Here is a 26,219-nt window from a genome sequence, read left to right as displayed (position 1 = left end):
AGGCCGCACAGTCACAGAGCACCCCCTCGTCTACCATCCTCTTCCTGGTGGTAGAAATCGCTTCTTTGGCTAGTGCCAGGAGGAGGTTGACGAGGAGGTCTCACAACTTAGTAGGGCCACAGATAGGGTGTGCAAGATGAACAAGTGTGGGGAGAAGTGCAGCCAGAACCGGAGCAGGAGGTTCTGGAGAAGCCAGAATAGGGGCTGCAACCTGGTGCACTCCAGGTACACGTGCGCCAGGGTCTCCCTCACACCACAGATGGGGCAGGTGTCCTGGATGGGGCTGAACTACGCCCAGAACACGCCCGTGCTCACAGCCCCGTGAAGGAGCTGCCAACTGATATCTCCAGCGGGCCTCAGGACCAGGGTGGAGTATGGGCTGGCCCACCGGTGTGCCTCACCCTCCAGAAGCGGTAGGGGGTCCTGTCACTTTGTGTCGGGGTGGGACACAAGGGTGAGGACGTGAAGGGTGTGGAGCACAAGCATGTACAGATGTTTCCTTGGCGCGGTCTGAATGTAAGCTGGTTACAATTCGTGCAGCTGGCTCACGGTGAAGGGGTTGGGTGGCAGGGTGGGTCCCTGGGGTAGGGTCCTGATGAAAAGGTCCGGAGGGCCTGGGGTGCAGGGGGCACCCTCTCGCAGGACTTGGTCGAGGTAGGCCCAGGCAGTAAAGCGGCCTACACCTCCTGAACCATGCGCCGGGGAGTATGAGGGCCGGAGAGCCCCATGCGCTGAGCAAGCATCAGGGGATCCAGCCAGTCTCCGCAGTCATAGTCCAGGAAGTCTCTGACTCTGGTGACTTCTGCCAGGACCAGCCTCTGTCGCACCAAGCGGGACTCCGCCACCGGCGCACAGAGTTGTGGAGTATCAGAGAGAGCAGATGGAACCCAGACAGGTGGTGGAATTTTGCTGGTTTTTAAACTTGTTTGTGGGTTGAATGCTACTCTTAGCCTGGTTAGTAGGAACATTTAGCACATAGATTTCAGTCACCATTGCAATAAATTCACCTTTAAAACTTAGCAGGAAATACAATTTCAACAAACTGCCTTTCTGGAGCCAGAGTAACAAGGAGAGATTTGATAGTTAAACAACAAATAAATGGTAACGCCACACAAGTAGCTTCAGCTTACCGAATTTGGGCTTAATTAAGATGCTCTAAGATCTTGTATTTACAACGTGGTAAGCACGGTGTTTTCTGTGTTTTATACACGACCAAGTACACTTAATATTTAACTTATCAAATACAAAATAATAGAAATATGATATTTATACAGAGAAATGCATCAACTACTAGAGCTATATCAACTTTTAGAATCAAGTGAGCAGGAGTCTATTCATTAAATACAATCCAGTCTCTCCCTGCTCTGATGAATCATGCCCCAAATCCAAGTTCATGAGAGGAGCTGGTCTTACAAACAAGTACCATACAAAGCTAGGGAAAAGCTGCAATACTTTAAAAACAAAGCTTCAATACTTTGAAAACATATTATAAATTTTAAGTGACATACAAAAAAATTAAGAATTAATGCTACATAAGGTGTAGCAATTCAGAATTGAACATGCTTACAAACAGAAGTCATGCATTCATTACAACTTTCCACTAAAGCAGCAAATCCACAGGTATCATTATAGACAGATTTATAACAGAACTGTGATAAGATAATAACTGTAAGAAGATTTCAAGGTTGAGTATTCCGTACACTCAGTCTGAACTGAGGAATACCACAGTATTTTCAGCAATTCTTTCTTACTCATTTGTGTAGAAATAGTCCTTGAAAACTTGAAAAGTGAAACTTCCTTCCATACCAGTTTACTTTTTAACTCTCACACATTGGTTTATTACATATTATACACAAAGGTGTGCTGTTAGTAATTTTTTTTTCAAGTGAACATAAAGAGTTAATAGGCTTTTCCAAACAGACATAAGCAAAATTTGTATTTTACAAAAAATCTTTACCAAGTCTCTAAGTAAAGTACACTAATTTGCTTATAGCACTAATGTACCCATTTTTCTGCCCCATGCCCAAGGTCAGCAAAGAGAAAAAACTCCATTTGGCATTTGTATTTTGTCACACACTCTCCCTTCTACCCCCAAAAAGCTAATCTATTTGTGAATTACATGTCCTTAACTGATGACCCAACTAGCACGCTGTGAGGATCCAACTCACATACTAATATGTACTTGAGCAACAGAATAGAAGTCAGAATTGTTGCCAGGAGTCATCTGAGCTACAGACCAATAGAGAGTGCCACCTACTGTATACACAGGACAATTGCCGAGATAAGTCTAATTTAATCTTGAAAGGAAAATAAGGAAACAAAAAATTGCTCTGTCTGTAGATGTTCTCCCCTCATTGTGTTTATGATTTTATCCCGACATTAGTATGTTTGTGTGTTACTCAATATATCTTTTAAAACCAGGAAGAAGTTATACAAAAAAAATCTAAAAATTAAACTAAACTCCCACTTCCTATAGCTACCAACATTTAGATACTCTAATACTTCAATGCAGACATCACCAGATTCATGCCAATTAAAAGCTATTTCATATTCCAAGGCCAGTTTGAGAAGGCTGATCCAGAAACTGATTGCTAACAGAGTATAATCAAGTACCTCGCTAGATTAGGATGCCCCAAAGACTTTTTCCTTCTCCTTCAGCTTGATTACAGATCTAAAAAATACTCCTTGTATACATGTGATACTAAGCTCTCCTTAAAGAGCTATTTTGTAGTTCTAACATTTGTTTAAATATATTGTAAACTTCCTAAACCCAGTGTAAACTAGTATCATTCTGAACTCTAGCAACGAAGAAAATAAGGCATTAATTTTTTTAAATCTTATACATCATTTGACAAGCAAGTTGTCTGCCACCTGTCTTATCACAATACTTACTATCCTGTCACTTGACAATTGTACAAAGATTTCCTATTCAGATACCTGTATGCAGATTATTTGCCATTTATTAATTTATAAGTCTGCAGGTGGAAGGAAAGGGAAGTTTGACAGGGTTTGCTTAACGATGATGGCAGAGAAGCAGTGTAAATAGTAGCACTGAAAAGCAGGAGGGATCATGTACCAAATTTTCCATCTGTAACTTGCACATGTTCGATCCCATCTTAAAGTTACACTTTTTCAGCTAGAAGGTACAAGATCCTCTTTTTCATTATACTTCTACTTTGGCTCTTACTTCCTTTGTTTCTTATCTGTACACCATTACATTTGAATTTAGCCTTCATTTTCGATAGTGATCTGTAGAGGAAGATACAAATGTAGACTCTCTACAATCAAGGCACTTTTAATTCAAACTTCACATAAATTAGCCATCACTATAGCAGATATGCAATAAGATAATGCTAAGAATGTTGAACGGTTGCTTTAATGAGCTGTAAGAGCACACTGGTGGCCTTGTACACCCTTCCACCTTCATACCTTGCATATGTTTTATTAATTTTATTTGCTCAGCTTAACTAAAACATAGGTTGGTTTTCTAGTCCCCAAAGAGTTGATAAACGGGTTTATCGAGAGACTCTAGAGAATCACTTAGAAGATTTTAAAAACAAGTTTGTGAGTATTAATAAATGAAAGGATTGTGTTGGGATGTTTAAAAATGGATCACAGTTTATATAACATTAGAAAACAAAACAAAGAGTTCAGCACAACTATGGAAAAGCTCACATCAATATTAATGATACATAAAAAAAATTCAGCAACACAACTGACACACTTTTACCTTTAGAAACTCAATGCTGTCCATTCTATAGTTTAATCCCTTCAACTCTGCCTTTTTTGTTGTCATATGCAGAATGATATCAACTTTGACACTGCTGCATGACTCATCGTAGCCTTGATTATTCCCTCATACACAACCTACACACTACTTTCCTCATTCCTATCCCTAAGGATCATTTTTCTGCCATGCGTTTAGCAGATTAAGCATTACAGGCAAGTACATATTTAAGAGGAAGTGTTAGTTAAACTAACCAGCCTGTATGATCTTGCTTTCAGTATAAAACTTTACTCTGAGGGAGGGAGGGAGGGAGACCAGCTTCTTACAACTATGTTACATCATTGGCTAACGGCCAACACATAAGGATGTGGACAATCCCGAAGGAAGCCCCAATGCCGCTCCTCAGCAATTAGAACAAAAGCAGGCCTGTTTCACTTTATAGTTGCCCCCCTCTCTCTTGCTAGCTCCCGGGATCTCTCCACCGTTAATACCATCATCAGCCCTAACCAGAAGAAGCTCGCCTCACCACGAGGGGTCCCCCCGGCGCCTCCCGAACCTTTCCCCTCCGCCAGGCAATACGAGCCCAGCAATCAAGATCCACCCGGGAACCCGCGGACAGGAGAGGAGGTGACATGGACAGTGCAGGGCTTCTCCCCAGTCACTGCAGCAGCACCTCCTCCCTCAGCCCCGGCAGCCCTGCACCCCAGCCGCGCTCACCCATCAGACACACGCCTAAGGCACCCGGCGGGGCCCTCCTCGGGATCCCGCCGGGGAAGCCCGAGCGGGGCTGGGCACAGGGCAGAGCCCCCGGGAAGTGCCTGGGTGTGTACGGGAGCGTCCCGCCCCGCCCGCCGAGGGACCCGAGCTCCCCTGCCTGCCGCGCCGGCTCCGCGAGAGGCTGAACGTGGCCAGGCTGCTCCCCCGGAGCCCGCCGCCGGTGCAGAGCTGCTGCTGCCACCGCACAGCGAGAAAGCGACTGCGGCGGCCCACGGGGGCTGTTGCGGTCCCGCCGCTCCCGCCTTCCCAGTGTCCTGCCCGCACATCCCCCAGCCCCGCTGCGGCACCTGAAGGGCACAGCCCCGCCGCCGCCTGCCGCGCTCACCGTCCTGTGCTGCTGTCGGTGCCTGCCCAGCCCGGGGAAGCAGCCGGCGGCTGTCAGCGCCCCGCCGCCGCCGCTCCGCGAGAAGAGGAGCAGCAGCGATCTCCCCACGGCAGCCGCCATCTCTCAAGTGGAAGCAGCCCGGCCGGCCCCCGCCCCACTCAGGCAGGCTGCACCGCGGGGCTGCCCGGAGTCGGGGCGGGCGTGCAACCACCAGCCAATCAGCGGGCTCCGCCCCCGAGCTGGGGCGGGGCTAAGGCTCGTCGCGCTCGCTCCTGCGAGTAAACTGATGTAAGGCGGGACTCTAGGGTGTCAATCAGCGGGGACGGTTAGTAAGTGGTGGCCGCGATGCCGGAAACAGCGCGGGGAGTTCAACAGAGAGGGGGAGGGGCACAGCTCGGGACAGGGGGTAGGGCGGTGGCACAACTCGGGTCGGACTCGTAAGGCAGCGGGCAGGGTGGGTAGCGGCACAGCCTGGGTAGTCCAGAAAAATTGGTCCGTAATTAGGGTTGCCAATTGTGGTTGGATATATTCCTGGAGATTTCATCACATGCTATAATCTTTAACGCCTAGAGACTCCAGGCCAATCCTGGAGGGTTGGCACCCTATCTGTAATAGACCAGAAAGACACCCTGGGATACCTGGAGTCGTTGTGGCATTTTAGAGACTAACAAATTTGTTTGGGCACAAGTTTTCGTGGGCTAGAACCCACTTCATCAGAGGCATGGAGTGGAAATTACAGGAGAAGGTATAAATACATGACAGGATGGGAGTTGCCCTACCAAGTGTGAGGTCAGTCTAAGGAGACAATTTACTTAACAGCCGGATACCAAGGGAGGAAAAATAACATTTGAAGTGGTAATGAGAGTGGCCCATTTCAGACAGGTGACAAGAAGGTGTGAATAACAGTAGAGGGAAATTAGTATTGGGGAATTTAGATTGTGTAATGACCCAACCACTCCCAGTCTTTATTCAGGCCTAATCTGATGGTGTCCAGTTTACAAATTAATTCCAGTTCTGCAGTTTCATGTTGGAGTCTGTTTTTGAAGTTTTGAACCTCTCCACCACATCATCAAGGATCTACAACCTATCCTGAAGGATAATCTCTCACTCTCACAGACCTTGCTTACAGACAGCCCCCCAACCTGAAGCAAATACACACCACACAACAAAAACACCAACCCAGGAACCAAACCCTGCAACAAACCCCAGTGCCAACTCTGTCCACCCGCCTATTCAAGGGACACCATCATAGGACCTAACCACATTAGCCACACCATCAGGGGCTTGTTCACCAGTGTGATATATGCCATCATGTGCCAGCAACGCCCCTCTGCCATGTACATTGACCAAACCGGGCAGTCTCTACGCAAAAGAATAAATGGACACAAATCTGACATCAGGAATCATAACATTCAAAAACCAGTAGGAGAACACTTTACTCTCTCTGGTCACTCAATAACAGACCTAAAAGTGGCAATTCTTCAACCAAATAAATTTGTTAGTCTGTAAGGTGCCACAAGGACTCCTCGTTGTTTTTGCTGATACAGACTAACACGGCTACCACTCTGAAACCTGGGATACCTGGAAATCTCTTGGACCCCAGCTAGGGTAACCAATTGTCCAGTTGTTGGCCAGACCACTCAGTCAAAAAGGGATCCTGGCGGTGCCGGTCAGCACCAGGGACGTTAAAGGCCTGGTTGTCGGTGCTGCGGAGCCAAGGCAGGCTAGTGCCTACCTGTCCTGGCATCGGGCTGTGCCCTGGAAGCAGGCAGCAGGTCTGGCTCCTAGGCAGCAGGGGCTACGGGGCTCCATGAGCTGCTCCTGCCCCAAGCACCGGCTCCGCACTCCCATTGGCCTGTTCCTGGCCAATGGGAGCTGGGGGGGGCAGTGCCTGCAGCGGGTGAGAGCAGCATGTGGAGCCTCCTGACCACCCACACCCGCCTACCAGCATTGGACCTGCTGGCCGCTTCCAGGGCGAGCGCACCACGGTGTCAGGACAGGCAGTCAGCCTGCCTTAGCCCCACTGCACTGCTGACCGGGAGCTGCCCAAAGTAAGCCCCTGCCCCAACCCTGAGCCCCTGCCCCAGCCCTGAGGCCCCCCCCAATCCAGAGCCCCAACCTGCACCCGAAACCCCTCATCCCTGGACCCAACCCAGAGCCCATATCCCCTCCTGCAACCCAACCCCCAGCTCTGAGTCCCCCGAAACCTGGAGCCCCCTCCTGCACCCCAAAGCCTTCATCCCTTTCCCTAGCCCAGAGCCTGCCCCCCAGCCCAGAGCCCTCACATCCCCCTGCACCCCAACCCCCTGCCAGAGCCCTGAGCCCCCCCCAAACCCAGAGCCCCCGCCTGCATTCCAACCCCTTCATGACCAGCCCCAGCCCAGAGCCCGCACCCTCAGCCCAGAGCCCTCACCCCCCCCTGCACCCCAACCCCTTGCCCAGAGCCCCCTCCCACACCCTGAACTCCTCATCCCGAGCCCTACCCCAGAGCCCTCACCCCCTCCTGCATTCCAACCCCCTGCCTCAAACTGCAGGCCCCGCCCACACTCTGAATCCCTTGGCCCCACTCCCCAGCCTGGAGCCTGCTCCTGCACTCCAAACCTCTGGGATCCCGGTATACCTATGTACCCCTGTGCCCTCTGCCAGCTGGCATCAAGAGGTCCTTGGGTCAAGAGACTTTGAACTGATTTGCAATCAAATAATGCAAATCTATCCTCACTATTATTTCTAGGCTCCTTTTCAAGGCCATGGAGTGGGTAAGACTGTTACTAAGCTCTTCTTCTTTTACACACATAGACACATACACACAGAGATGGGGGAGGACACCACCAGGAGCATCTTCAGCCCAGCTTCCTCCCAGACTTTGGAATAAGAGAGTGCAAGTAGGTTCTTCACTCCCACCCTACTTCTCCAATGTCCAAGGGCATTTCTGCTGAGAAGTTCTCCAATCCATATAAGACACCAGAATTAGCCTACTTTGATCATCTTTTTTCTCCACCCACAAGTCTGAGAGAGGTCTCGGGAAGAGGCATTGAAACAATACTCTTTTCAAAGGCCATAGCAGCTTTCTCCTAGTCCTTGTGCCAATTCCCGCAGTGCATTCTGGGATGTTCCTGTGTGGTGCTGGCAGCAGCAAAGAGAGGCAACAGGTGCTGGCTTCTAAGCAGAGGCAGCTGCAGGCATTCCTTGGGGAGGCAAGAGGGCTGCGAGGCCTTTATCTGTGCAAAATGTGAAGAGAAATGTCTCTCATTAAACCCACACAACCTTAAAAACTATTTTTAAAAGCAATGGCTGGTTAGGCCAACAGGCTTCCTAGGAGATTTCTAGAAACACATGGAAGGCAGGAGGAGGTGGGTATGGCACAGGATAAAAGGTACTGCAAGGGGGCTAAACAGCAGGGAAAGGGTCCCTCCATCATGGAGGGGTATAGGAGAGAGGGGTACAACACAGGATGAGAGACTGTATGCCTGGGCAAAGGCTCAACCTGTTCAGGGTAAGGGTAGAGCACAGGGGAGCCTACACAATAAGACGTGTGCTTCAACTGCAAGGAAAGGAGGGGGAAAGCTACGATACGTAGGTCATTTTCAGGCATGTGTCTGGCAGGCCAGATTTGTCATGACATTGATATGAAATGTAATGATGACCTTCAAATGGTGAAATCACAACAGAGTAGCATCATGTCATGATAACATATGAGGACACCACAACTCAAGCACATGAAATGTCAGTGCATCTGCATGATGCCACAATAGGACACAAAGATATTACATCTCAGAGTTGTGAATTCTCAACATAACTTCACTCCACTGCCACATGGAGTGATGATGTGTAGCTCAGAGTTATAAAGATGCAAGACCACTTATCACACTTGCACTTGATATAATGCAATCATTCCTTGAAGCACAAAAGTTCAATGCATAATATCACAGATGAATGTGGTTGTCACAGTGTAGTAGAAATACACCATCACGGGACACATCAAAGCTCAAAATGATGAAATCATGACATAGCTACATCACAAAGCCATATAACAGCATCACTGCTCAAATGAAGTCAACAATATCACTGTGACATGAGGACATCACATGAATGGATTTAATGATGTAGCTTGAGTGATGAAATTACACTAGCATTGCACCATCAAAGTAGTGAAATCACAATATTATGTCATTACCTGATGGTAGAACCAGATGACAACACAGATCAATATGATGAATTGGGAATGCAATAAAATTACACAACCATGTGACGTTACAACATCATAGACTGATGAGGCAATAAAGTCACAGGGCAACAGTATCATGGTATAGTCAAACAATATCATAGCTTAATATGATGAGATCATAACACAGCATCATTGTGACAAGTAATATGGTAGCTTGAAGCATGAAGTTATAATGCAACATGTCATTGCAAATAAAAATTAAATCACAACATAACATCAGTGCATTTTGACAGAATATTGCTTTGCTGTGTGAAAATATTGTAACTTCATCTTAGAGTTGCAATGCAACAGCATCAGGGTATGACATGACATCACAACTCAGAACAATGACGTCACAATGTAACATCATTTTGTTGTTAGACAACATGCTGCTACAGAGGCCTACAGCTATTCTTCAGTGATCTTGTGAGCCCTGCAGAATGCAAAACAATTCCATTGAAACGGGAAATTGGAATATTCCTGCAAAATTTGGGATGGGTCGCAACATCAGGGTTTTGATGGGGGAGGGGGAGATATATGTAAATATGTTAATTAAATCTTGCTATGAGTGAAGATTTTGATGTATGTGGGGTTAATATGATGAAATGTGTAAGAAATTCATTGAAAGGTCATTTACTTTGATTATTTTTCTTAGAAGGGACCACCTGTCTATGGGTTATTACAGTAACTCTGATAGTTCCTTTTTTGTAGGATTCATAAAGGTTTATGCGCTTGGCAACATTCAGGGCACACCCGGAGTGTTGTGTAGGAGCAGTGCACACACTGCTCCATCCAAGGGCATCAACCTTGGAATCTCGCCAAGATGACATGAACCGTGGGAAGCCTCTCAGGACTGGGCTCAAGGCCCGAGAGCAAGGAATGCGGTAGATAGAAATTGGTAAATAAGAATGTTAAACAAAGCCAGTGTATTCCTTTTATCTGTTGGAGAATGTAATGCGCGGGGGGAGAGAGAGAATAAAGGGGAAGGTGGAAAGCTGACAGGAAGAAGCCTGTTAGCAGAGACCAGCCTGCTTGCTTGCTAAAAGCTGTGTTCTGTCTTGTCATTGAACCGCCACACTTTTTTAATTCTGTAAAAGGAATATTCTTGAAAGCAAATAAGAGCATTAATTTTGGTTTTGGATGTGACCCCAGAATTGCTGTATTAAGTGATGGGCGTTCAAAATAATTTTTTTAAATTTACAAGTAGTTCCCACACGTACCAGTATTCTTATGGCTCTGAATAAAATAAAGCGTTTGGCTCAAAAGCAGCTGGGATCATGTATTTTTTGAAGTCCAAAGCACAAGATGATTGGTTTCCTGATGAAAATGTATTAGAGTGTTCGTTCTGCATGGAGGATTTATTGTAAAACTCTGGAACTTCTCTCAGTCTGTTTATGCGAGATGCAAGGAGCTGGATCAAAACAACATCAGCGGCAGGCAGTTTATTGTTATATTTTGAAATCTGCCATGGTGCTGGACAACTCCCTTTCTGATTTCTCCCCACTCCGTCCTTACTCCCAGTTTTAATATGCCTTTCACTGTATCTTAATTTTTTCCCATTTAAAGTCACTTTATGTTCACAGAGTGCAGTAAGCTTTTTTTTGTATACTTTGGCACAGCCATAAGCAGCTGTTAGTCTATGAATGAATATTAAGACTTTCAGCATCCTTATTTCCACTTCCTAACCACATGAACACACCAGATTGGGCTTTCGTGAACTGGTACCACCTGGAACAGACTTCCCTCAACAATTAAATTCTGTACTGGGCTTCATATGATACAGAAACATAGACCTAAGCTTCCCTCAACTTGAAGCAGTCAGAATGGTCATTTTTTTAACCAGAACCTCTGATATTTTTTTACCTCATGGGTAAAAAGTAAATGACAGAGGGATAAAGTATAGCCCCTTGAAGTGAATTACAAGAAAATGGTTAAAGGTGTTAAGGCTGCTGTGATCCTCAAAAAATCACTGGATTTTATAGATTCCAGATATTATTTAGGGCTATTGTTCAAGACAGACAACTGCTAAAAATAAAGACCAGAGCCAGAACACAATTGGTGAATGACATAGATAAGATTTTGCTTTTACATCCCTCCAGTCTCTGTGCCATCATCTCTCTGAATCGTACTACTTTCGCAGGCTCTCTAGGTCCCAGCAGTCTTTCCAGGTCTGGTTGCTACACTCCTTTTTGTGTTTTCTTTTTTCTACCCTTAATCTTTCATCTGGTGCTGCTACTTTCTCTATCCTCTCACCTTTTTGACAACTGCTCTTTTTTTCCAGGCAAGTTCTCTAAACAATCTAATTTATTTTTTACATAATGTGCTTCATACAAAGTATCACAAACTGATTTGCAGAGAGAGATGAATCTCAGTTTCTTCAGAGTTTTTCACTGAATTCTTCTGCAGGGCTGTACTCTATATGAGCAATCCCTACTGCTTTTAGGTCTCCTGGATTCAATTCTCTTTCTCAGTGGGAAAGAAAGGTGAATTCTCCGTCATTTGATGTCTTTAAATCAAGGCTGATTGTCTTTCTAAAATAGATGTTATAGCTCAGACTGAAATTATGGGTTTGATGCAGAAATTACAGGGGAAGGTTCGATGGCCTGTGTTATGCAGGATGCCAGATTAGTCCTATTCATAATGGGCTCTTCTCACCTAAAAAAGTGAGGATTTCACATCCAGGCTCTCCCAGGTCTCCCAGTTACAGAAGCAGAGGACTTGAAAAACATTGTTTTTGCATGATCTCAGAACATCCACCCTCCAGAACAGTTGGAAATCCCATGCTTAGCCTATTGATGCTCCTCAGTCTTCCTAGCCCAGTCCTCATGCTGGCTGGAACTGCTCCTTTACAAAAATAAAATCATGGTGTCAACAGATACCCTAGAGATAAGTGATTTTGCAGGGTCCAAATTTCAAATGTGGACATCTAAAAAGTATGTCCATATCCCACACTGAGATTGGTACTTGGATATTTAAATGCCTGATTTTGCAAGTTCTGGATGCCCTATTGTAGCACCCATATCTGGAAGTTGGGTTTTAACTCTAATATAAAAAATGAATTTCAACAACTGTTTTTTATATGTTTTCAATATAACAAAGAGAAAATATTGAAAAATAACATAGGAATTTGCTATCACAGCTACCTGATGCTATAAATTAGAACAAAAGTAATTCACCTCACACTTGAATGCGCGACAAGCATGAGACTTTTATTATTTTTACTCTAAGAAAAGATCTGATTTATAAATACCAAGGTTGGTGGTTAACATAATTGAATTTATCTTGCAACATTATTTAAAGTCTCCTGTTCATGCGGGAAGCCTGGGAGGGCTGAGAAGCAGGCGGCAGCTTCACGCTCAGGCCCAGGGAGGCGGAGGCGGAGCGGAGGTGAGCTGGGGTGGGGGTGCGCGAGGAGGGCCACCTGTGCCGCAGCAGGTAACCCGGGGGGGGGGTGCAGGGGAACTGCTCCCCGCCCCAGCTCACCTCCGCCTCCTTGGGCCTGAGTGCACCGCCGCCGCCTGCTTCTCAGCCCTCCCCGGCTTCCCTCACAAACAGCTGATTCGCGGGAAGCCTGTGCGGGGCAGAGAAGCAGATCGGGGCGGTGTGTTCAGGGGAGGACGCGGAGCGGAGGTGAGCTGGGGCTGGGCGCGGGGCGGGGAGCTGCCAGTGGGGGCTCTGCACCCACCAAATTTTCCCCGTGGGTGCTCCAGGTCCAGAGCACCCACAGAGTTGGTGCCTAAGATGCCACTTTTGATGTGATCAGTGGGGGGAGCAGCTGCTCCCCCTGCTTCCCCCTAGCTACACTACCCCGCCCCTAGGAGCCAGAGGGGACTCCCCACCTCGCCCCCCGGCAGGTCCCTCTGGCTCTTAGGGGTGGGGTGGGCACCCACTACAGTGGCCCACGAGACCCTCCTGCCCGGTTCTGGGGCAGTCAGGGGACAGGGGAGGGGGGTAGATGGGGCAGGGGTCCCGGGGGGGTGTCAAGGAATGCAAGGGGTTGGATGGGGCAGGAGTCCCGGGGAGTGGGGGTGGGCCACAACCCCCTCGTGGGGTGAGGAGGGAACCGGTTGTTAAGATTTTGGCAGCTCATCACTGACTAGAGGGGACTAACTTCTGGTTAGTATCAGTAAAATAGCAGCTCTTACTTAGAGACACCAACACTTAACACCATAATAATGAAAGTATTAAAGGATCACCGGTCGCCTAGGCCCAAAATGTAGACCCAGTGCTACTGCCTTCTCGTCCCTGAGATGAATACCCCGCTGTGGCGCCACTGTCCCCTTTGGCATAGAATGGTGCAAATTGAATCATTCTCTGAAAAGCACTTGTTCCTTGAGAAAAGAAAGCAAGGTCAAAGAAATACAAGTAGTAATCTTTTGAAGAGGACTTAGCTCGAAGAGAAATGCACAGAATTCACTACAACAACAGATGGGTAAAATCCATAAAGATTGGCAATAAGAGTATGTGATGAATCCTGAGACACCATCAGAAACAAAGAACTAGCTGTGAAAATATTTAGTTTGAGGGAAAATTGTTACTTAAGAGTTATAGTTTTAACGTACATTTCTGTGTGGGTTTTTACCTTTTTTTGACTAATTTATTTAACATGGTCCTAAGGATTATTATACTAACATAAGGGACCACTGCATATAAAAAGCAGCCTTTGCAAATAAGTATTTGGACCTGTTTTTTACCAGTCATGTTTTGCTCACTGTGTCCGGCCTCTTTTTGCATAGAAAGTTGACAGAAGCACAGAATGGGCTTTAAAATAATGATAATATTTTGCACGTACATAGGCCCTGGTTCTGTAGTTGACTCCTTGTGAACAGACTCTTGCACCCATGCACAGCCCTAGAGTTTCACTCACACAGAGTCAGTGGTAGGACTGAGTCCATAATACCTTTCTTCTAGAAATCTCAGAGCACTTTAAACCCATTATTTGATTAATATTCACAATATCCCTGTTGTTAGGTAAAAAGTGTTAGACCAAATGTTTTTTACAGATATGTTAAACTGAGAGAATAATGACATGCCCAAAGTAAAAGTGACACACACAGCAAATTAATAAGATGGAGCCAGCAGAGTCCTGGTTCCTAGTCTAATGTACTAGTAAGTACATTCTACCTCATGTGACCTACTCATCCCATTTGTTATTAAAGAGAGACTTAAAGAAACTTGATTCTATGTCTTTTCATTGTTCTAGAATAGTGTTGAACAATAGCCTGGAATGTGATTCTAGTATTTTGTCTATCCCGTTTACTATAACATAGAACTATGACAATCTGATTATATGGTGGCATCCAGATGTACCACTGGAAATATAATAATTATGGATCAGAATTCAAATGACCTAGATAGTATATCTGTATGAAGAATAAATTGTTGATGCTCTTTACTGATACTTTTTAAAGGTTTCCTCAGTAGATATACTGTTGAATATAAACAGAAGTTTTACAGAACACTTCACTGGTGTATTTGAAGAACCATCCTCCTGGAAAATATCCATTGTGGTTCAGGAGCTGTTCAGAAATCCTTCTCAGTGATAGCTCTGTCATTATGAAATGGCAGTTTCATTAGAACTCCAGTTCAATAATGAAGTCCTTTTCATTCTAGATTCCCCAAATGCCTCTCTTATCTACATTCTTGTTCAATAATTGCTTTCTCAAAGGGGGTTTCAAAAGTACTCTCTCTCACTCACACACAATTCTAGTTCATTAAAGATAGTCATAGTTCCCAGTTCTTGGACCTTCAAATATGTACTATACATCACAAGATCATTCCTCAGTAATTTCAAATTCCCATATAACTGTGTTCTCAGAATGTTTATTCAGGAAAGGCTTCCTCAGATTCCTCAGTGTTCTGCAAAACCCCAGCCAGCTCTGGTTCCTATGCCTTCCCTGAGTCACTCTAAGACAGGGCCTGGTTTGCTAGTTCCACACAGCTGCAGTTTAGTAATGTCTTCCTGAGGTACATCCATGTCCTCAGATACCTCTCTGGAGTGCTGCAATGCCTATTCAGGCACAGTAAATACATGGCCAATTAAAATTTTAAATGTAATGCCCTGATTTTTTGGCATTTTGGGAAGTGCATCTCCTACAGTCATTGACAGGAAATGCAGCTGCTTTTGGAAGGCTGAACTGAGTGTGACAGGAACAGACTTCACAGCAGGAAAGAAGTTGGAAAAAAGATGGACAGCCTGATACCATGCAAAGGCTAAGAGGCTAGAAAAAAGCACGAGATGAGAAAGGGACGAAAAGACTAATAATTAATTAACAAATGTATATTGTGCTTTAGGATAGTCATTAAAGTTCATAGTAATGGAAATAAAACTGCCAAACACTGAGATCAATAAGATATTAAATTTAAAAAGACATTTCCAATGCTTGGCACCAAAGGGTTTATCCGGAGAACTGCGGAGGCTAACTGGGTCAGGATACTGGTAATGAGGTGCAGGACCATTTCCTTCTAAGTGAAGTCCATCCCAGGTTGGCAGTGACCAAAAGTCATCACCATCTAATGACTATTCAGTAGTGAATTGTGAAATGATGGCCTCGCTTTAGTTTGTATCAGAAAAATGTCACAAGTGAGGATGCTTTCAGCCCCTTTCCCAGAGCTTTATTGCCATCTCTCTGCCAGTTTCAACCCCTAAGGTTGCATTTGCTTACCTCTATTTTTAATGGCACACATGCCCACCTCAGAACTTACACTCAAATGACATTTTCACTCTTCTGTATTCTTCCTTTTGAGTAAGGACAGGTGTATTTTATGTTATTTGGGAGCTTAGCTGGAGAGGTAGCTAAAATATTTCACAGTTTATGATTCCCTTTTATTATTATACAGGTTTTCCCTTTCAGAAATAAATAAATAACTGACTTCACTATGAACCGATATCCTATGAGTGCTCCAAAAGAAGGCGAGTATAAACAGTTCTGGTAGCATACTTATTCCTGCTAAACCACTTTCTGAAGAAATTTTAATAACCAGGAGCCTACTTCCAGAAATGGAATTTGTTCACTTGACACAAATTCCTGATTGAAAATGATATAAGTTTTGCCTTTAGCGTGACTTGTCAACCTCTCACCAAATTCCCTGCACTGTAGCAGTATGAGCCAATTCTCCCAACAGTCAGGCGAGGAGGGGCATCTTCATCATGTTACAAGTCTGAAACTTGAGAAAGTTTTCAACTTCTTGGGTCAAATTAAAGAGGCAGTGTACTGCAGTGCATTGGGCACAGGGCAGGGAGCCTTGAGACCTGGTTCCATTGCCAGCTCTGCCACAGATTTACTGTGTGACACTGGATAAATCACCTAAACTCTAGCTCCATTTCCTATGGACCAGCTCTCTTCCCATTCATGATCACACGGTTCTCTCTCTCCCCATTCATGATCACATAATACCTCTAGCAATTACACAATTGCTCACATGGAAAAAATAATACTAAGAAAGCATTTATGAATTTTGGCTGCTTTTAGTATGATAAGCGTTTTGTATGTTTTTAAGCTTAATTACACTGCTTTTACTTTTCACTTCATCTACCATTCCCATCTATTCTGTTTCTCTCATCTGGAAATTAGGGGATAGCCAGCAGTATCTGATGAGCCAGCCCCACACAGACCACCCACAACTGTTCCAATGTCTAGTAGTCCCATCTTAAACTTCTGGAATCTCTGTTTTCTGGCCTGAGCCATGGGACGTGGGGGGGAAAGTGGGGTATTCTGGACCCAGGAGGGTGGTATGTGCTTTTTACAGTAAACTCTCGCTGAACTCGATTAATAATTTCTAGGGCTGTCAAGCGATTTAATAAATTAACTGCACTGTTAAACAATAACAGAATACTATTTATTTAAATATTTTTGGATGCCTTCTACATTTTCAAATATATTGATTTCAATTACAACACACAATACAAAGCGCACAGTGCTCAATTTATATTTATTTTATTACAAATATTTGCACTGTAAAAAACAAAAGAGATAGTATTTTTCAATTCACCTAATATAAGTGCTGTAGTGCAATCTCTTTATCATGAAAGTTGAACTTACAAATGTAGAATTATGTACAAAAATAACTGCATTCAAAAATAAAACAGTGTAAAACTTTAGAGCCTACAAGTCCACTCAGTCCTATTTCTTGTTCAGCCAATCTCTCAGACAAACAAGTTTGTTTATATTTGCAGGAGATAATGCTGCCTGCTTCTTGTTCGCAATGTCACCTGAAAGTGAGAACAGGCGTTTGCATGGCACTGTTGCAGCTGGCGTCACAAGTTATTTACATGCCAGATGCACTAAAGATTCATAAGTCCCATCATGCTTCATACACCATTCCAGAGGACAAGTGTCCATGCTGATGACGGGTTCTGCTCGATAAGAATCCAAAGCAGTGCAGACCAACAAGTTCATTTTCATCATCTGAGTCAGATGCCACTAGCAGAAGGTTGATTTTCTTTTTTGGGGGGTTTGGGTTCTGTAGTTTCTGCATTGGAGTGTTGCTCTTTTAAGACTTCTGAAAGCATGCTCCACACCTCATCCCTCTCAGATTTTGGAAGGCACTTCAGATTCTTAAACCTTGGGTCAAGTGCTGTAGCTATCTTTAGAAATCTCACATTGATACCTTCTTTGCATTTGTCAAATCTGCAGTGAAAGTGTTTTTAAAATGAACAACATTTACTGAGTCATCATCCAAGACTACTATAACATGAAATATATGGAAGAATGGAGGTAAAACAGGGCCGGAGAAATACAGTTCCCCCCAAAAGAGCTCAGTCACAAATTTAATTAAAGCATTATTTTTTTAACGAACATCATCAGCATGGAAGCATGTCCTCTGGAATGGTGACCGAAGCATGAAGGGGCATATGAATGTTTGGCATATCTGGCACATAAATACCTTGCAAAGCCAGCGATAAAAGTGCCATGTGAATGCCTATTCTCACTTTCTGGTGACATTGTAAATAAGAAGTGGGCAGCATTATCTCCCATAAATGTAAACACACTTGTTTGTCTTAGCAATTGGCTCAACAAGAAGTAGGACTGAGTGGATTTGTAGGCTCTAAAGTTTTGCATTGTTTTGTTTTTGAGTGCAGTTATGTAACAAAAAAAAAATCTACATTTGTAAGTTACATTTTCACCATAAAGAGATTGCACTACTGTACTTGTATGAGGTGAACCGAAAAATACTATTTCTTTTGTTTATCATTTTTACAGTGCAAATATTTTTAATAAAAAATAATAATATAAAGTGAGCACTGTACACTTGTATTCTGTGTTGTAATAGAAATCAATATATTTGAAAATATATAAAAACATCCAAAATATTTAATAAATTTCAATTGGTATTCTATTGTTTAACAGTGCAATTAAAACTGCAATTAATTTTTTTAATCACAATTAATTTTTTTTAGTTAATCGTGTGAGTTAACTGCAATTAATCGACAGCCCTAATAATTTCCCAAATTAATTAATAATCTCTGTAGGCAGCTGTGCAACATTTCTGTGAACTCTCTTGAGCCAATCAGAATGTGAACCCGTAGTGACATTTCTTTATAGCATTTATGTGCTCTTATGTCCATGTGCCTCATATGCTGGCTGGCTTATCCTCTGTGTGCATTCAGCATATATTGCTTCCTAATAGGTCTTTTCCATCTTTGTCTTGTGAGATCCTGTGGTAATAAGGTGAGGTAACAGAGCAGAACATATTGTAACCTATTCATCTCCTACCGACAAGGCTGCAAGTAACCATAAGATTCCTGACATAAGAACCAGAATATGTACAAGGAAATTAAAAAAGGATTTGCAGGCCACCTCTAAGAACACAGGGTCGGTAACTCATTTGTGGGCAAGTAAAAGCCATTGGATTTGGTGTTATATGCCTCAGTTGGAGACTGAATGACTTCAATCACCAGAGAAGTTCAATTCTCACTCAGGAATGCACAGCTTGAAGTGCCAGTGTGACAGAATGTAACCTAAGAATAAGGGAAATAGCTCAGTGTGTTTTCTAGTCATTACAGACATAGATGTGACATAAGTGACAGCCAGTCAGAAAACTCCAACTGTGCTCAATGTCAAAAGCCATTCTAAAACTTTACAGAAAGAAAGAAAGCAGGAAAACTTCCATTTAATTACAACCTCTGTGTTTATTTGTTTTATATCATTATTTTGCCAGTGATCTTATTTATGCCATTCTTCAGTTTCTACAGAACTGCACAGATCTATCCGCTTCAGATCTATCCACTTCTGTTTCCTTCAGTGCTTTACTTTATCTAAAATCTTGGAATTGTATTTTTTCCCCATTTGCAAATGGGTCATCTGGCAGTTTGCATAGGAAGCAGACACTTTGACAGGGTCCAATGAAAAGTAATTAATTCTAAATATAGGGATTATCCAAAACTACTAAAAGAACAGAAAACTACATAAAGATATCAGATAAAATGTAACAGACTCTTTCTCCCTCTCTCGTGTATTCTCCTAGTTCATAGATTTACCTCAAAATATAGCCCTTCTGAAACCATTAGTGGACACAGTGGAGCTACACAACAGAAAAAAAATTACAAAGTAATTCAGTTTAATTTGGTTCAACTCTTTTGAGAGGTCACTTTATAAAAAAATGTTTACTGACTTTTCACCCACATCACATTTTGGGGGGCGTGGGTTGTGCCGAGTTTAATACATTCTAACAGTATTATTGGCTCTCTTTTATGGCATAACTCAAATCAACAGAAAATAATAATGCTGCTGTTTGCTTTCCATGGCAGGCTTTTCCGAAGTGTAAGCACTCACACAGCCCAACAGGAACAGATGGCATTATTGCATTCTGTATTTGTTCCTCTGCAACACTCTTTTGCCAATTTGTAGTCTTGTTTGTTGGTTATGGCAGTGCAATACTTTCTCTGTAAGATGAATGATAATTAAGCATCATATGCTTTGACAAAGTGGGAATTTTCTGTAATATTTTTATGAAGCCTATGCTTACCTCAGTTTCCCTCTGTACTTTGCACTGCTACCCAGTGGGTGCAAAAGGGTTAATACTGCTCCTGGAACAGTGCAGGAGACATGAGGTATGTGTGTGTCACCTAGCTGTCTGAGTAGAATGACAAGGTCCTTAAAGAACTGATTGAAACTGATCCACATCAACAGAGGATCCGGAGAGACAATGAGAACCTCCATTGACTGAACAATGAACACCTAACAAATCCCAGCAAGTGGAACATGTGAACTTAGCTGGAGAGCAAAGGGGGAACTCAAGTGGCTGGAGTAAGGTCTGCCCTTTTGAGGGACATAGCCGCTCTTATCTGGGTGTAAGGACAAAGGGAAGAAGACAAAGCCAGAAAGAGATCCATAACAACTTGGCTGGCTCATTGCACTGCCTTGGCCAGGATAGACTATGGCTTAACCTTGGCCGCTCTTTGCTACCCCAAGAGCTTTCAACTTCTGTATGCCAGGTGACTAATACATCCTACTCTGTTTTGAAACGGTTGCTTGCTGTTGCTGCAAATACTCAATGAGAACATTGTGCCCTGAAGGTGCATAGTACAAACCTCCCACAGGAGTCTGGCTCAGCTGGGTTTGCTGCAGGAGCCACAGAGAGAGATAGGGCCCAGTCTCTGAGTCATGAAGGCCATGGTCCTGTCCCTGTGGAACTGTGTGAGTCCTTGGGACCTGGCCCACTAAAGAGGTCACTCTCAGGGGACTGGTTACAAGCTAGGGCATAGACGACATCTTGTGGATCTGTGACAGACATAGCAAGAAGTGTGATTATACCAGATACTTACATACCTTGAGTGCACTGGGAGGCACATGGCTCAAAACCAAGCACCTTTAACCATCAGTTATAACTGCATCTCTTGAAGGTTGTTGTTATTTGTAATAAAAATTTTGATACATTTCTGTAATCATTTAGTTAATCTTAACACACATGGTTACAACTAGAGCGGGCTGAATATGGGAAAATAATGTAAATGTACATGTAAATAATGATTTGAGCAGAAAAGTGCCAACATTTGCAGTGAATATTATTTGCAATAAATTATTCAACTAGCTCTTCTTATAAAAGATTAATGGATAGTCAGAACCTTCAGCACTCAGATTCCATCTTTCATAATAAACTTATTACATTTAATGAGTTTTGTCACACTGTATTCCACAGCATAGCATACATAATATAAATAAGATCAAGCAAACAAGCTTCTTATAGCATGTAGAGTGATTATTCTCTGTATCTTGCCTGATTGGTTATTGTAATATCCTCAAATAAAGTTATAGTCACCAAGTGGACTCATTAAAATGACACTTGAAGAGCGTGGACACATTGTACTCACTCTATAGCTATGAGCACAGAATCTTCAACAAGTGTGAGCCCTCACTGGCACTTAATATGTTACAATAATAGGCATCCTAGAACTATCACATATGGAAAGATATGATTGCAGAGATTGTCAAGGAACCCAGCCATGGGGGAAATGTGGCAGGTTCAGCTGAAGCTAATTGCTCCTCTCAAGAGGAAGCAACAGGAGCTATAAAAAGGCAGAACAGTTGCATGCCTCTCCCTATGGATTTGAACTGAACTGAAAGCCTGATTCAAGCTTGGACAAAAGAAGATGCTGGTTGAATGAAACCCTTTTGTTTATTTTGATTAGGTCTATGAACCCAGACTGCTGAGTTGTTTCTGCATCTGGCCTTAACTTACATGGCCTATAATAAATGACTCCTTGTATACTTGCCAGGAGTTACATTTTCAATGCATTGTGCAGGGATTTCACCCGGCAACACCAATGATTATCAGTAGAGGTCTAAAAGCCCTTGTACAAAGTGTCTTCTATATCTTCGTTGCTAATTAATTGAATTTCAGGACCAAATCTTTATTACTGTCCTCCCTGCAAAGCAATTTAGGTGCAAAACAGCAGTGTATTTTGCTCTGCTTCACATACCGTAACCAAAAACCAAAACTCCAAACTAAGGTGTTCCCAGAAACTGTGAGGAACTGTGATGTACAAAGCAGAAAAGACACAGCTTGATTGTCAAATATCAACATATTGAGATTTAATTGCTGGCACTTAATGCAATAAACAATATTTTTGTCCCCTGGGGGTTTTAGTGTTTGTATCACAGCTTTGATGTTCAACATACAGGAAGGATAAAGTATAAACATACGTATATGTAAGCAAAAGATAACTGATATTAACATAATAGATTATGTGAATCTCTGTTGCTGCTATTTAGTACTCAAATAAGCACCTAAAGATTAAGTACAAGTAGGAGGAGGAAAAGGTGGGTAAAAGAGAAGGGGAAGAGCAGATGAAGAGAGAGAGAGAGAGACAGAAAGCCAGGAGAATAAAAAGGAGGAAAGTGGAAAAGTAGAGAGAGAAGTGACACAGCTATTCCTTACTACTTGGGGAATTCTGCACCACTGCACATGTGCAGAATTCCTGTTCCCCACAGATTTTTTTCTCCACAGAAAATACATTCTGCCAGAGGGGTGCTGCAGTTATATCTTTCACCCATCAGGGGCTGTTGTGGCTCCAGAACAGAGGCATCTGGCTCACTAGCCATAACAATCAGCAGCCAATAGGGAGGAGAAGAGACTATATTCCCCACAGTGCCCTACACACAGGGCCAAATGAGGAGGTATGGGATATGGGGGGGATAGATAGAGGGGGTCACATGGAGCTGCTGGGGGGTCACATAGACTGGTATTCAGAAGGGCTAGTGTGGGGGACAGACTGGGGCAGAGGCTGGGTGGCTGAGTGGGGGTGCAAGCCCACATGGGAATGGGGGCAGGGGGTGCATGGGGCAGGGAGTGGTTGAGTGGGGGTGCAGGGACACATGGGGATGGGGAGGAGAGGTGGCTGAGTGGGGGTGCAGGGACACATGGGGATGGGGAGGAGAGGTGGCTGAGTGGGGGTGCAGGGACACTTGGGATGGGTTTCATTGGGACGGGGGTACAGGGACACATGGGGATAGGGGGAGGGGATGCAGGGACACACAGGGACAGGGGCTGATGTGCCTGACTGAATGGGAGAGGCTAGCTGTCAGACAGAGTCAACATAGGGAGACTCCCCAACTTCCTAACAATCCCTCTCCCCCCAAAAAGATGTTCCATACTTCTCCCACCCACATCCAACAACCCTCCAGATTCACTCCTAGGCTCCTTCTCAGCAATAATTTTCCTTTCCCTCAGCTCCTCCATTATCTCTGACTCCCCCAAGCCTTTGCACTGCTTCTGTGGGGTGCGGGAAATATATTTATGTATTGTAGTTTAAATTAATTATTACTCAAAGTTCCATATTAATATGCCTAGTAAGGAACTGATTTGTCAAAAAACATTTCCTGAATCTTTTTTGTTATCTGTACTGTTGCAGACATACTTGTTGACAGGTATTCTGAAATAAATTGCCAACATAATTGAAACTGGCATGATTATATTGCATTTTTTTAACAAATAAAGTATGCAGAATTAAAGTAGTCTAGGAGAGCCACAGACTGGGCTGATAATTGGCTCACTGGCTTCCAGATAAAGGACATCTCTGTAGCTGACACTATCTGCAAAAGAAACAGGTGATATTTATACTGTTAAAAAGAAAAGACTATTTAGAAAAAGAACAATTGGCTGATTAACCATAGAAAAATTAATAGATAAATTACATATTTATGGCACTAAAGATTTTAATCACCTAGGCTTTAGTCAGACTTTAGCAATCCAATAAGTGCCCATATCTGTCAGCTATCCTCATGCAAACACTGAAAGCTGCATTATGCTCACGATACATGTCTTTCTTAGCCTTCTAGCTCATCATGATGAATGTCTTCACTCTTCATCTTGTGGCACAACATACTTCTCTCATGTATTACTGAAACTCAAAATTCAGCTTTTCAATGTTATGTAAAATCACAATTGTTACTAAAGAAAGTAGTTCTTAAGAATTCACTTGGTTTACAGAAAGCAAACTGCTTCCACACAATTTGTGATTAGCAGTTAAACAGAAATCTGTATATTTTGTTAGCAACACCAATTGTCTTCTCAGTGAAGACCATTTATGAATACAGATCCACTGCTGTAAGTGATGGTAATCTGGAAAACACAAACCAACAAAAAATGAGGATGCTCCCATTTCAAGATGACATTTCTCATTTTGTCTTTAATGTGTACAGATATTTGCCACACACCTGGTAAAGGTCTATCTCATGCTGTAAAGATTTAAAAATCCCGCAGCAGCTAGAAATGACCAGTTCTCAGAATTCAGAAGTAAAAGACAAGAAAAAATAGAATAGATCAGATATCCCTTTCCCTACCACAAATGCAGATTAAATCCCCCCACATAGAGGACCTACCCGACATCAAACTGATACTACACTGGATTGTGTATGCTTAAATCACAACCTTAACATGACTGAACCATGATAGGATTCTTCTAAAGTTATTAAAATGTGCCTATTTAACAATCTCTATATCTTTTTGGTTTTTTCACATTTTAGTCAAACAGATAATGTATGATTACAAGAGTAAATCAGAAGCAAGCTTAAATATCCATATCACTGATAGCATTGTAGATAAAGAAGGAAGGAAGCCTCTCTCAAGTCCTCATTAGCTCACCATCTAATCTATACACACAGACTTCCCTGTTATGCTTCTTAATTTCTCCATATCAGCCTTATGACTGAATTATTTTCTTTGTGTATATACATATGTATTTAGTGGTTGTGAAAGACACTAGACTGAGCACCCTGGAGAATATTTATTTCTTCATTTATTTATTTTGATTTATTCAGACATATGGTAAAAGCATGCTATCCATAGTTCTAATGCACTCTTGACAATATTTAAATTGACAATTATTGATCCACTGAAGAAGCAAAATATGGATAGCAACAGTGCCCATATTCCCTTGCCAAGGTGTCTGCAGGGATGCTGTTCTGGGGGGACCACCTCTAGGACGCAGAAGGATATTTCAGTCTAAAAAGTCTATTCAGTCTTTGGTCCCTTCTCAAAGGCTACCAACATACTGTGTAGCATTTGGGGATATAATTGGTATGAAAGACGCTATATAAAATAAAGCTGAGGTGGACTGGCTCTCTTAAATTATCCATTACAAGTGCCAACTTGTCCAAAAATGTTGTCAGAGTTTGTCAGAGTTTGTCCATGCACTTCAAGACTGGAAAATCTGTAACCAGGTCAGTCCAGATATTTCTTTGTAGCGCATTAGAAGCCAGATTCAACTGCTATTGAAGTCAACAAGAATCCTTCCTTTGACCTCAGCAGGAATTGATTCAGCCATTATAGCTGATGCCATGTATTTAAAATACTTTTTTGTTTAGAACAAAAGTAAGTAATACATTTTTATATGTACTGTGATAGTTCTTGAGGTACCAGGGACTGTGAGTCACTTTGCATGAGCAACATCATGGGGGACTCTTGCTTATCATAACTCGGTGTCAGCTCCCTAATACCACCAGCCTGTTAGCCACTCAAATACTCTCCTCTGGGCTATGTCAGGCCTGACTTAAGGTAAAGCCTTACAGATTAACAACAAGTGCACCCCAGTACTTGAGTCCCTTTGAAGCGTTCCCCTTTGTTACCCAGCCCCTGAGACTGGCTAGTCACAAAAATCCCAGATCCTCCCCAGCAAAGGTGCCATGTACGCTGGTTTATTAGTTTTACCTTAAATCATTGCTCCTGTAAAATCACACAACACTGGGACAAAAAAACAGAAGTAGGTTTATTTAAGAAAGAATGGAGCGTTAACTAGAAACAAGAGAAAGTGGTGGACATGAATGGTTACAATGCAAAACATAATCATAAAATGCAAATCTAGGTGTCCACTTATTAATCGTTACCTTTCCTATCTAATAAAGTAGGTTTCCCTCCCAAAGTTCAGTCTGTTGCAGAGTTGGCGGGCTTCATAGGAAGCAGGATCCAATTTTTCATGAGAATATATCTGCTCTCCAAGTTGTCTCCTCAGTGAAAGGAAGCAGAGGACCTTTCCCCCTCCTCTGTTATACTGAAGCAGACTTTTGTCTTTATTCAGAGGCAGGGTGATTGTCTGTTGTAATGTTCCTTTTTTACCTCCAAGTGGTTTTGATTGTTTGCAATTGTTTCTGATAGTTTTCTATTGATAGTTTGGGGATGGAGCAAGCCTAGACAACTGAGCCTTTCTTGACATCAATGGCTAACCAGTGAAGGGTGAAAACTCCTAC

General features: G+C 43.1%; 1 protein-coding gene across 1 annotated transcript in view; it reads right to left on the bottom strand.

The window, feature by feature from the left end:
• MCU (mitochondrial calcium uniporter) overlaps positions 1–5,091 on the bottom strand; it is a 143,681-nt gene extending 138,590 nt beyond the window's left edge. The window contains exon 1 of the mRNA XM_037903946.2: positions 4,830–5,091. Within this exon, the coding sequence (XP_037759874.1) occupies positions 4,830–4,949 (120 nt within the window). The 5' untranslated portion in view covers positions 4,950–5,091. The remainder of the gene's footprint in view (positions 1–4,829) is intronic.
• Positions 5,092–26,219: the final 21,128 nt, after the last annotated feature.

The sequence above is a fragment of the Chelonia mydas genome, chromosome 7, assembly GCF_015237465.2.
Source record: "Chelonia mydas isolate rCheMyd1 chromosome 7, rCheMyd1.pri.v2, whole genome shotgun sequence".
NCBI lineage: Eukaryota > Metazoa > Chordata > Testudines > Cheloniidae > Chelonia > Chelonia mydas.
The sequence above is the reverse complement of the archived record's forward strand: the minus strand, read 5'-3'. Positions and strand labels throughout refer to the sequence as shown.